We start from the raw sequence: 13,609 nt of genomic DNA on the forward strand, positions 1-13,609 counted from the left end.
ACTGGACGTAATAGATGACCTCAGAAGATTCACAGGCAAAGTGTGGTCTCACCTGGAAGGACTGTATGGGGCCCTGAACGGAGGTGAGGGAGGAGGAGAATGGGCAGGTGTAACACTTCAGCTGTTTGCAGGGAGAAGTACTGGGATAGAAATTAGTGGGATGGCATGAATGGACAAGGGAATCCTGGAGGGAGCAATACTTGCAGAAAGCGAAAAGAAGGGGGGAGGTAAAGCTATATTTAGTGGTCAGATTCCTTTGGAGATGATGAAAGTTACGGAGATTGATGTGTTGGATGCGGAGACTCATGGGGCGGTATTTAAGGACAAGTGGACCTCTAAGGAGATGGGAAGATAGGGTGAGTAGAGATGTTTGGGAAATGGAGAAGATGCAGGTGAGGACTGCATCAATGGTGCAGGAAGGGAAAGCCTGTTCTTTGCAGGAGGAGGGCACGTCTGATGTTCTGGAAAGGAAGCCCACCTCCTGGGAATAGATGCGATGGAGACGAAGGAACTGAGAAAAGGGAATAGCGTGTTTACGGGAGAGAAGCTGGGAAAAGGTGTAGTCAGATATCTGTTTCTGTACACTTGCCCACACCATGAATTGGCAACCCATGCACAAATGAAAATTATGGAGATACAGTACCATCCAGGTATATGCTGTATGCCAATAACTATCACTGTGCCTCTGATCCTTCTTTTGTGCATATGTGAATTCCAGCAATATTGTGGTAAAATGCAATGAAGGATGCAGAGGGAGGACAACTGAATGAAAACAGGGTGAGATCCCCAGTTGCATTATATTTTGATCAACTGTCATACAGCAGTGAATTATAAAATATGATAATATATTCACTGATGTACTAAATTAACTATTAAAAGTTCATGTTGGGACCAGAATATGTAACCCAAATTGTGGTAGCATCTACTTTGAAAAAGGCACTCTCGACAACTTCATGCCCAAAGGAGTACTTTATCTCGAACGTCAAAACCAGTACTTATACACAGAGGCTTTCAAATCCTGTACAGCATGGCAGGAACACTATATCCAAAGCACACCGGAAGTAAAACCCCGCCAACCCCAGAACCAGCCCCTCTTAATGAACAGCTTCCCAATTAGTATTATCTTACTTTTAATAATGCTCACATTACAACCCAAATATTTCAAATACTAAAAAAGCACATGAAAATTGGCCAACCGATGAGGAACTAGTAGATGAAACCGTGAAAACTTACAGTCTTTTCAACGAAGATAGATGAGAGAAAGTTCCAGCAGGAATTCTTGATACTTTATTATTATGCAAAAATCTAAAGGATGAACAGAAACATTAATCACAAAGGCAATCTATTAATGCCTAAAATTATTTTAATTTTATGTTTATATAATTTATATTTGACATCTTATAACAGTGGACCCCACCCTCCAGGCTGCAGACTGATACATTGCCGTGCAGAATGCAGTGGTGCAGCGGTAGTTGGAATGCACCCAGCACATCTTTTTAAAAAAAAGCTGAAATAAACAAGCTAATTAATTAGGTGCCGCCCGGCACGTAAACGTCGGCCCAGATCTGCTTCTGATCCGCTAGCCACATGCATTAAAATCTCAGCAACTTTGAGATTTCTGCACAAATTCCCAAAATTTTGTCAGCTATTCCTAGTTCTCTTTTCTGAATACAGGCTAATGCTGGAGTCCTCCTCATGACATTCAGAATCTTTGAGTCCTCCAATTGTAATCCTAGGGAATCTGCATGAACATCTTTCACCAGATTAGGCATTGCAGGGATTGGTTCTTTATTCATTTCAATGGGGTTAGTTGTAGTCTATTTAGATATTTTAAAAAACAGTTAATGTGCTTGAATCTCTTAGTGTTTTATTCTCTAGATTTTAATGTAAAAATATTTTAATAGGTATTGAACATAACAGACTATCAGATTTATTTTTGAATGGTTCTAAACTTGACTAAGCATGATTTAGTCAGTCATTAAATCATTAATCTATACAGGCTCAATCTATACAGTGCTCCAATGCCAACCACAAATTAAAGGAGTAATGAATCAGCCCTGAGGGAATGGTGGAGCAGACCTGATGGGCCGAATGGCCTAATTCTGCTCTTATGCAGACAGCTGTGGAAGCCAAGTCATCAGGCATACAGTAGCTAAAGGGGGGGCTGATAGGTTCTTGATTAGTCGGGGCCTCAAAGGTTATGGGGATGGGAGGGAAGGCAGGAGAATGAGGCTGAGAGGGATAATAAATAGGCTATTGTGGAATGGCAGAGGAGACTCGATAGGATGAACGGCCTAATTCTGCTCCTATGTCTTTTGGTCTTCGGAACATACCGCATCATGGAAGCCTTATCAACACACACAACTGCATTGTGAGGGCTGAAGATGCCACTGGCTTTGACCCCAAATTAAATGCAAATTCTGGGCTGGGGATTCTTGTTGCCCCGCCCCCCGAATACTAAATTGAATATGATGTTTGTATTTCATCATGTACTCCAAATAGTTTAGTATTCACTTTCTGCTATTTAAATCCACTATATACTGTTACTCTTATGGAAACAGTATTTGTTTGATAATCTTGACTTAAAAGTCTGGTCCAAGTCCCACTCCAACTTTTGTGCATATAATCACAGCTATCATTTTAACACTTATTCAGTACAAACTACATTGTCAGAATATCATGACTGATATGTTAATGAAATTCCTATTTACTTAGTCCAAAAAATATTAAAAATCCTATCATTTTATCAAAGAAAAATAGAATGTGCCTATTTATTCCTATTCCCCTAAAGGAATGGGTTTGATAAGCAAACAGAAATGGAAAAGCTTTTAAATATGGTATGTTTCTACACATAAAGTCATTGTATAATTTGTTTGCTTAACAACGTTTACTAAAACTAAAACCCATTTATTATTTCTGAAGCACTTTCAAATAGACCTGAGATATTGAATAAGATACTCAATTAACATAGATGTAGTAGGCAGTTGATCTGACATTATGCAGCGCTCTAATCTGGCAAACCAATATTTGATCTCTGATATGAAGATTAATATATATTCTGTTAGAGTACCAAGTGACTTACAGACTGAAATATTACTACTGTTGTTCATTTTGTAATATAATGTAAAATCCTAATTCAAAAGATCAATTTGGGGAATTATCTTAAATCCCTAGATCAAATCCAACAACCAGTGGTTTTAGTATAATGTTAATCATCATCTTGCTACCTGTTCTAAATACTTCTTTACCAAATCAATACCTTTGAAACATGATCAAATCTGTAATCAATGATCTGTTGATTAAACAAAATTTAGCCTATACTATTTCAATATTCATAAACTAGATCAAAATAACCATCATTATGATCAATAAAAATAATCTATAGCTCTGATGCAATTTGTCTGGAGGTGAGTATGGTACCTTGAAATATAATACAGGACTTTGTATATTAGCCTCTGTAATGAAGGTCAGACTTCAGGCTTGAGTCTGTCTAAAGTTCAAAATTCAAACCAAAGGGAAGGTAAATTTTAAAGGCAAAGTACAATTTGATTAGAAGTACTTAAGGTGTTGGGCATAATCAGAAAGACAGATATCTGTGTAGGGTTTAGAGAGATTAAAAGTGTTGGTATGGACCCATGTGCAAAGCTACATTGATATCCTTGACCAGTATTAAATCAATAAACACAAACTGAACAACATCTGACTCTGCTAGCGTTTATTTTACTTGTTTAGAGTTATAGCGCTTTCTGGCCCTTTGAGGGTCATTTAACCCTAGCCTAGCCTACTAATTGGTAGGTCCTTGGATTGTGGGAGGAAACCAATGCACCTAAAAAAAAACTCATGCATTTCACAGGGAGGACATACAGAGGATGCTGGGATTGGACTCTAAGCACTGACAACCCAAGCTGTAATAGCATCACATTAACTGCTATGCTACCATGATGCCCTTTTAGGGTAGAGGAGCAATACCATACATTGAGTCTAGGTAGCCTCCAAACTGATGTTATGAACATCAATTTCTCCTTCAGGTAATAATTTTACTTAGTGTTTTTTTTGCTTTTTATCTTTTCCCCTCTCCCTTCTTCTGTTCCCCACTCTGACCTCTTACCTCTTCTCCTCACCTACCTATTACATTCTCCTGGTGCCCCTCCTTCTTCCCATTCTCCTATGATCCACTCTCCTCTTTTATCAAATGTCTTCTTCTCCAACCCTTTACCTTTCCCACCCAGCTGTGGTCTAATTATTTATAATACATATATTGTGCCCACTGACTTTTGCACTAACCTTTAAATAAGTTTATTTTTAAAACTAAGAGCAACAGTTGAGGAAATGATAAAAAATTATAATTTATCTTTGGTCCAAACACTTTATAAATGTGCCCATCTTTGTGCACCAGGAATGGGCTGGTCAGACCTAGGTGTATTGAAATGCTATCATTCTATTTACTCTTGGTATCTTGTGCAACTTTTCCATCTTAAAGTTATTCCATCAGTAAACCCTTTTCAGGCAGTTTCGAGGCAGAAACGATTCAACAATCATTCCACGTAAATTTAAAAATGCTAGTTTGTGCCAACAGAAGTAAAATTATTAATTGGTTAATCAGAACTACTAAATTAGTTTTGCTTAACTGTCTTCAGTGGCTTCCTGGATTTATCAATAGATTTATTCAGTCTGTCACCATTCTTTACTGATCAACAAGATCACAGGTGGGATCCCTATTCAGTACTCTATTATTGATCCCTTCTGGAACACAAGTGGGAGTAGTAATTAACATTTGAAATTATGGGACTGGAATAACAAGGTATGTCTCTCAAAAAATTGTCCATCTATCATCAGCAGAAATTGCATGCACTCAATTCAAACTGGGTCTGGTCAATGTTGACTGCAACTCATGTTGCAGTTAGGTAGCAAGTTGGCATTGATTTTCAAGTTTAGTCATTCAGAAAATGTCTTCTTGGAAGTAAATGGAGAACAGATGTAACCCTGTGGATTCATCTTAAATGTTTCCTTTAGGAGAGGATTGAAAGAAAAAATATTGGCAAAAAATATAATCAGAATCATTCAGATCATGACTTATTTTTAACAGCTGTAATATTAATTTTGGATGATATTTTTATATTTAATGAAAGCCTTTATGTAATAAGTATCTGGGGAAGAAAGTTATTTCAAATGTATACACACATGAGCAGTTCATTTTCTTCAGTACAATTTCTATGAATTTATAGTAATTCCACAGCAGTATTGTATTCAAGTACCTCCACTATATTTAAGGTATTGTCAGCATTTAATAAGATGGGTAGTGGTCAGCAAGTGTTTCATTTATAACTGCTTCTTTGACCATATATTGATATACCTTATGGCTACAAAATTTGTATTTTTGATTTTCAGGGATACTTGTTAGAGATGCAATGAAGAAATCCAGAATTTCATCACCCTGTATAGTATGATGATATGTTTATATATAGAAGGGATATACATTGCCATGATGCATTTACATATTTATATCACAGACTACTTAACACACAGATATTTTTTCTTTCAATGTACTATTGTTCAAGATAAAGAAAATTTGTCATATGATTAATTTTTTGATTAATCAATCAACAAGTTGATTTGTGCAAGAACTTAAAAGCAAATTGAACTTATTGTTTCCAAAACAGTCTGTTTAAAAGAAAACATCCTCATTATAAAATTAAGAACCCTTTTCATAAATCTATAACTTTGCTCTTTACATATCTAAAGACCTGTGAGAAGGATGGTAGAAACACATCTGTAGCATTCAAATGCATTTCATTTCAAAATGCAGCTGCAAGTTAAATTAAATGGTATTTATATTCAGCTTAGTATTCAGGTAATCAGTATGTTCTTTGTGTTTTCTGAATGTATCTTTAGTTAAACAGATACAGTACAAATATTATAGACTTCTAACCTGTGAAATGACAAGAAACTAGTTTACAACAGTATACATTTTTAGAGTAATATGATCTGTAACAGAAAATTCCTAACTCACATTCCAATGTTCTACACAAACTATCTGGGAATTGAATGTCATAACATTCTATAGAAAAATCACTTGTGGGGAATCAAACAGATGGCTGGTTCATGACACTCTCTTAAGCAACAAAAACAGTACTGAAATTACATTTTACTTTCTCACAGTTCATTTCAATGTGCGATGATAAACGTCTGTCACGTATTATAATCAGGTTCTTTTATGTACTACATGGTACTTTTAAGTCAATCCCACTTTCTGTCAAAAAACAATTCATTCATACAAGCTAAAAGATGGTTCTACTTATTCATTTTTTAACTTGGAGTCACGTACAAGTAACAAAGACATTTCCTTAAGTTCCATATAAAAGCTCTTTTAAAATTTCAGTGTTGCTGAAAAAAAATTAAGCAAGATGAATTTTATACACAAAGCAAGAAAGCAATTATAATCCATTTACTGCCTCATGGCTATTGACGCAAAAAACCTGAGTAGAGAGTGTTGTATGTTTAATTGACCTGCCTCTAGACTCCAATTTCTGATTTAATAAAAATGATTAATTGTTGAATGTTATTTTAATTGCATGTACAGAATATATTACTTTAGGCACAATCAATTTTTTACATGTCTTGAATATTCCTAATTAGATTTTTTTGCCTTATAATTTTGTTGTAGAATCAGAGTGTAATAGAACAATACAGCACAGAAACAGGCCCTTCGGGACATCTAGTCCATGCTGAACTATTAATCTGCCTAGCCTCATCGAGCTGTACCTGAACCATAGCCCTTCATATCCACCCCATGTTCCAAAATAAATCTTGGATGCTCAGTTTTATATCAGCAGGGCAATATTTGAAGAAAGTATCTGGCCGTCCTTCCAATGACAGCTCTGAATGGTTTTAAAAACACTCTCTTTTTAAGAACCATAATATCTTGATCAACTTAAAAGTGAAGTAGACTATATAAACCCAATATTGCACAAATAGTTATGAAACCATGTCAATTGATGCATAATAAACTAGTTCACTTTCTTTTTAAAAACTAGCTTCCTGTGAATTCACAGTTAGCAGCCGTGTACAGGTATTAATTATAAGGCATTGACCCGGCTGGAAGCCAAAGCAGAATTTATTCATCACATTTGCAGGGAAAGCACCAGATCCTTTTCATAAAAATTCCCATTTATTGACATTTTGAAACCTTGTACTTTAAGAATTGAATGATTGAAACAATGTTAGTTTGCGCATTTGACTTTCTGAAAAGCATTAGACTTTTTGATGCTATTTTAGTTATTTTGGGGGGGGGGGCAGGAACTTCCTGCTTCTTTGCCTCACACTCCAACTCAGAAGGTGCCAGTAATGTACTTTATGTTGGTCTAGTAACCACCAATGGAAGAGGAAGAAGAAGAAGAAACAATGTTAGTTCTCAACCCCAGAATAAAAAGCAATTAGTCTGTTAATTCAATGACAAAAGCACACAAGCAGATTATCAGCAGTTCATTTAACACTTACAATCTCTCTAGTTTGGGAAGATCTTTAAAAGTTTCTGGCTCTAGAATCTCTATGTGGTTGAAATGAATGTATCTGTTGAAAAAAAAATGTTATGAATTAGTATTCATAATTACCACCTTAGGTTGTGAAATAAACCCAAGCCACTGCAAAATAGAGACTTCTCTGAATTTTCCATGTCTGCTTTACACATCATTGTAATTATATAACTGAGATAATTGTAGAGGAAGCCAGTCAATGTATGAATTACCTTCTGGCAAGAGAAGCAGCTTAAGTAAATAATGGTGTAACAGCAATAATAAGCATGATTTGCATTTAAAAATCAGTTATATACTACAATTGATGGGTAATAACAGCTGAATATCAACAAACAATTTACCAGTACTTTGGAACATTACATCAATTAAACATGTTATATTGGGAAAAGTACAAAATTTCACCAATTTATTCTTTTCCTGCCAAAATATGATTTCATTTTTTAGGAAAATCCCTTTTCATCTATTATATTTTTGTTCCAAAAGAACATTTCCACTTTTCCCATAATGCAGTGTGATACTGCCTAATAGAATCCACACACAAAAGAAAACCTGGGAAGGAAAAATATCAATCAGCTGATCCAGTAAAAATACATATGTGTGCCAGCATAAAAACTACTTTTGTATGTTTCAAAAATACTATCTGAATGTGTGTTTTCTACTGCAAGAGTTCTACTTGAACTGAGCCTGCACAGCTTTAACTGCATGGAAATAATTCTGCCTCTGCCAAATGATATTGCCAGTTGAGAGCCTTTTCAACGTCTTCATCTCATCTTTAGTCATTATTCCATTTTCCATCTATTTAATTAATTTGTTGATAACCCAGTGATTTATTAAGACCTCATTGCAGAGGCAAGAGAAACTAGGGATTGGACTTAAGTTCATGATTGCAATGCCAATAAACTAAATGCTTCACGGCCAACAATATAAGAAGAAAACAAAATTTTTGCCTGCTGACTTTCATACAGTAAAAACAACTAATTGACCTTGAGAAGGTGGTGGTGATTCATCATCTTGAATCAGTGCAATCCTGCTAATAAAGGAACCCACACAATGCTTATTGTTTGGTGGGTTTCAGGATTTAGACCGTGCGATGATAAATACATTTTCAAGCCATGATGCTGTGTGATTTCACATGAAAGTGGTCATGTTCCCATGCAATCGAACTCCTTGGTGATAGAAGGCACAGGTTTTGGAGGTGCTATCTAAATAACTGCAGTAGGTTAAACAGACAGTACAGATTGCAGTCAATGTGCAGCAGTGGTAGAAGAAATTAATGTTTAGATGATGCATTTGAGTACTCTGGTTGATACCACGTTTTTTGAGAGTTGTTGGAATAGCACTCATCTGGATATGCCTTATAGAAGGTGGAAAATTTTTAGAGCGGAGGGTCCTAAACTGGGGCCCACGGACCCCTTGGTTAATGGTGAGGGTCCGTGGCATAAAAAAAGTTTGGGAACCTTCTGCTTTAAAGTGCCATGAAATAATTCATGAGCACAGATCTTCACTACTCCATTTGGGAGCAACACATAAATTGCTGGAGGTACTAAGTAGGTCAGGCAGCATATACGAATGGGAATAAGCAGCCTATGTTTTGAGCCGAGACTCTTCATTAGTCCTGAGTGAAAAACAGAGAAATACCAAAGGAGAAATCAGAAAACTGGGATGGCTTGAGTCTTGAGACCAGGTGACCATTATGTGTTCACCCAGGTAATGCTAAAATCGCTGCCCATGTCTTTAAGTGACGTTATTTTTGCACGTATGGAGTAGAAAGAAGAGTTGCCATGATCTAAAGAGAACAATGTTCGATGCTTTTCCCCAGTTTAGTGAAGAAAGGTGAATAATATCTGATAATATCCATGTAAATTTGTTTATAAATCTAGAATAGCGTGAATTTGATATGTTTTACACGTGGATGCTTTAGACTTTCGCGAGTAAGATATCGACGCTGGAGAGTATGGTTGGGCAAAGTTCCTTATTGGCTTAGTAGGTTACTCTTTTTAGTAATTTAAACTCCAAGGTAATTTTTTGTACAAGTTTACTTTGGTCTTGTGCGGATTGGTGATAATATCTCCTCCTCGCTGACAATCAACACTGGCGCACCTCAGGGGTGTGTGCTTAGCTCACTGCTCTACTCTCTCTATACCCATGACTGTGTGGCTCCACATAGCTCAAATACCATCTATGATGATACAACCATTGTTGACAGAATCTCAGGTGGTGACGAGAGGGCATACAGGAGTGAGTTATGCCAACTAGTGGAGTAGAGTCTCAGCAACAATCTTGCACTCAACGTCTGAAAGACGAAAGAGCTGGTTATTAACTTCAGGAAGGGCAAGATGAAGTTACACACACCAATCCTCACAGAGGGATCAGAAGTGGAGAGAGTGAGCAGTTTCAAGTTCTTGGGTGTCAAGATCTCTGAGAACCTAACCTGGTCCCAACATATCGATGCATTTATAAAAAAGGCAACACAGCGACCATACTTCATTACAAGTTTAAAGAGATTTGGTATGTCAACAAATACACTCAAAAACTTCCATTGTATTGTTTTCAGAATTGCCACTACCATATTGGTTTTGTATATTTTGTTTTATTTATTTTCATACTGCATACGTAACATGGGTGTGGACCAAAATTAAGCTGAGATTGTTACAACAGGAACACACATCAAAGTTGCTGGTGAACGCAGCAGGCCAGGCAGCATCTCTAGGAAGAGGTACAGTCGACGTTTCAGGCCGAGACCCTTCGTCACGTGCTTACGTTGTTACAACAGGAGCTGCTTTTTTAAAAAAATTCATTATGTCATTTTATTTTGATACACTCTTTCTGTATTTAAACTTCTATAACAGAAAAAGGAATTAAAGAGCAGAAAAAGTATTTGTTGTCCCACATGTGTATTTTCCCCAGGCTACAAAAGATAGACTAGCTAAAGATGGCAAATTTTCTCCCGAGGAACATGAGATGTGTTAAGCACAGGACATTGACAATTGTATGAGCACAAATTTCATTCAAGCAAATGTATGGAAGCCAGAAATCATTATCTACCTCCTTTGTCAAAATCTCTGCTCGCTAGTTATAAATTCCATCCCTCTTTCTAGCAACAGACAGAACCTTACTAGCCTTTGTTAACTGGGAGCCAGAATTGAGTTTTCGTCCTTATCGATGCCTGTTCCAATTCTGACTCTTTGCAGTTCTTCAGTAATAGTTAGCGCTAACCCCTCCTTATATAGCTACTGATTAAATTTATTCCTCTTTTGTATCTTTAAGTACAATTACACCAATATTATTTTGACCAAGCACTGTATATCTTTGCTCTTCCAAAGCAAAGCTTTTGAACTTGACCAACACCATCACGTCACCTGTTCTATGTTGGATCTTGGTGTCCTAATGTCTCTTTAAATGATTCCGGGAATGAGAGGTTTAACATATGAGGAACATTTGTCCGCTCTTGGACTGTAATCCTTGGCATTTAGAAGAATGAGGGGAGAACTCATAGAAACATTTCGAATGTTGTAAGGCATGGACAGAGTGGATGTGGCAAAGTTGTTTCCCATGATGGGGGAGTCTAGTACGAGAGGGCATGACTTAAGGATTGAAAGGTGCCCATTCAGAACAGAAATGCGAAGAAATTTTTTTAGTCAGAGGGCGGTAAGTCTATGGAATTTGTTGCCACGGGCAGCAGTGGAGGCCAAGTCATTGGGTTTACTTAAGGCAGAGACTGACAGGTATCTGAGTAGCTAGGGCATCAAAGGTTATGGTGAGAAGGTGGGGGAGTGGGACTAAATGGGAGAATGGATCAACTCATGATAAAATGGCAAAGCAGACTCGATGGGCCGAATGGCCGACTTCTGCTCCTGTGTCTTATGGTCTTATGGGTTGAGATTAATACTTGGTAAAAATCCTGCAAAGTGCACTGAAATTGTATTGCTCTATTAAATGTTATATATAAATGTAAGTTGACATTGTAATCTGCAGCATATTATAAACCTTAAATCTATTATCTATACATAGACTGGAGTGAATATTTTCCAAGGAGAACGTCATGCTTTTCAGAAGGCTCAGAGACATGGGAAACAAAATGATGTGCTTATATCAACAAACATTTAAAGACAGCTGGCAGCTGTGTTGTAAAATCACAACCCAATCAAACGGGGTCAGTTGCTATTAGAGTAATAATATTCGAATAACAAAATTGCATCTTTGTTTTTTTTCATTTTTCTTTTATATAGCATAAAATCTTCCTATTACAGATCGATCCTCAGACAAACATTTTCATTGCAATCCCTGCAGTTCTGAAGCAATGGCATTTTTGTCCGATTAGCAATTTCCTTCTTTGACTTTCACATTTATTCTCACACTTCAGCAGTTTTTGTTTTTGATTTTTGTAATTACTCTTCCAGCCTTTCTCAATTGCTCACTCAAAGCAATAGTCAGTGCTCAATCCTGTTCTCCAACCATTCATAGAAACATAGAAAATCTACAGCAAAATACAGGCCCTTCAGCCCACAAAGTTGTGCCGAACATGTCCCTACCTTAAAAATTACTAGGCTTACCTATAGCCCTCTATTTTTCTAAGCTCCATGTACCTATCCAAAAGTCTCTTAAAAGACCCTATCGCATCTGCCTCCACTACTGTTGCCGGCAGCCCATTCCACACACTCACCACTCTCTGAGTAAAAAACTTACCCCTGATATCTCCTCTATACCCACTCCCCTGCACCTTAAACCTGTGTCCTCTTGTGGCAACCATTTCAGCCCTGGGAAAAAGCCTCTGACTATCCACACGATCAATGCCTTTCATCCTCTTATACACCTCTATCAGGTCGCCTCTCATCATCTTATACACCTCTATCAGGTCATCTCTCATCCTCTGTCACTCCAAGGAGAAAAAGCCGAGTTCACTCAACCTATTCTCATAAGGCATACTCCCCAATCCAGGTAACATCCTTGTAAATCTCCTCTGCATCCTTTCTATGGCTTCCACATCCTTCCTGTAGTGAGGCGACCAGAACTGAGCACAGTACTCCAAGTGGGGTCTGACCAGGGTCCTATATAGCTGCAACATTACCTCTTGGCTCCAAAATTCTACTCCACGATTGATGAAGGCCAATACACCGTACACCTTCTTAACCACAGAGTCAACCTGCGCAGTTATCCAAAACCTCAGGTTCACTGTTCTATGATACATTTGGGTTCAGCACTTCTTTTTTCTTGAATTGACTCTCAAAAATTGCTTAACTCTTAGAACTTTCAGTTTTCCTGCAAATTTAGCTATTACAAATCCTATTTTTGGCAATGGTTCATTGATGTTGCCTCCCATGATATAGTGATTAAACATGGTGAAACATGGCACATGTCCTTTCAAGTCTGACTTAAAGAGAAAACGTCAGTGGTTTATTATTGAAGCTAGCCAGCACCATTACGGCAAGTGAACCATACTGTGTGCCTTTGCACCATGTAAGAGGAGAAGAAATTCAATTGATTAATTATGTGATCCATCATCTGAGCAGCAGGAAAGTAATCTGGAAACAGAATATTATTTAGAACACAGAACATAGAAATCTACAGCACATTACAGGTCCTTTATTCTTATACTCTATTCCTGGTCGGTGCAACTGTAACAAAACCCACTTTCCCTCAGGATCAATAAAGTATGACTATGACTACGACTTTGGCCCACAATGTTGTGCTGACCATGTAACCTACAAATAATTTGTGGTTTATAATACTCCCATTTTACTAGCTCCATTTGGTACAAGGAAATTATTTAACAATAAATGATTAATTTTGTTAATATTTAAAAGTCATTATCAAACAATATTATTAATTAACATGGTGATCTCAAAAGCCTGTGGAATGTCTATGTGATGATCAATAAACTTTCCTGAACTCATTTAAAAAACTCAATCCCATCCAGTCCTTTTATAATATAGGAGTCCCTGTCAAGATGTGGAAAGTGGAAAATCACTTGCTATCACAAACTTATGTTTCTTGCAACAGTCTATGATCTCTCTAAAATTTTACTCCTCTAACTCATCCTGTTGGTTGGGTTGTCTATTATATAATCCCATTGATTT

The 13,609-nt window shown here is 37.0% G+C and overlaps 1 protein-coding gene across 2 annotated transcripts in view; it reads right to left on the reverse strand.

Annotated features, from left to right (window-relative positions):
• Nucleotides 1-13,609, reverse strand: part of LOC134354560 (peroxidasin homolog) — a 564,572-nt gene that overhangs the window by 236,645 nt on the left and 314,318 nt on the right. For both annotated transcript variants that reach the window (XM_063063488.1, XM_063063497.1), the window contains exons 5-6: nt 7,498-7,569; nt 1,234-1,305 (exon numbers count right to left, since the gene is read on the reverse strand). In XM_063063488.1, coding sequence (XP_062919558.1) covers nt 1,234-1,305; nt 7,498-7,569 — 144 coding nt within the window. The remainder of the gene's footprint in view (nt 1-1,233; nt 1,306-7,497; nt 7,570-13,609) is intronic.

The sequence above is a fragment of the Mobula hypostoma genome, chromosome 1, assembly GCF_963921235.1.
Source record: "Mobula hypostoma chromosome 1, sMobHyp1.1, whole genome shotgun sequence".
Taxonomy (NCBI): domain Eukaryota; kingdom Metazoa; phylum Chordata; class Chondrichthyes; order Myliobatiformes; family Myliobatidae; genus Mobula; species Mobula hypostoma.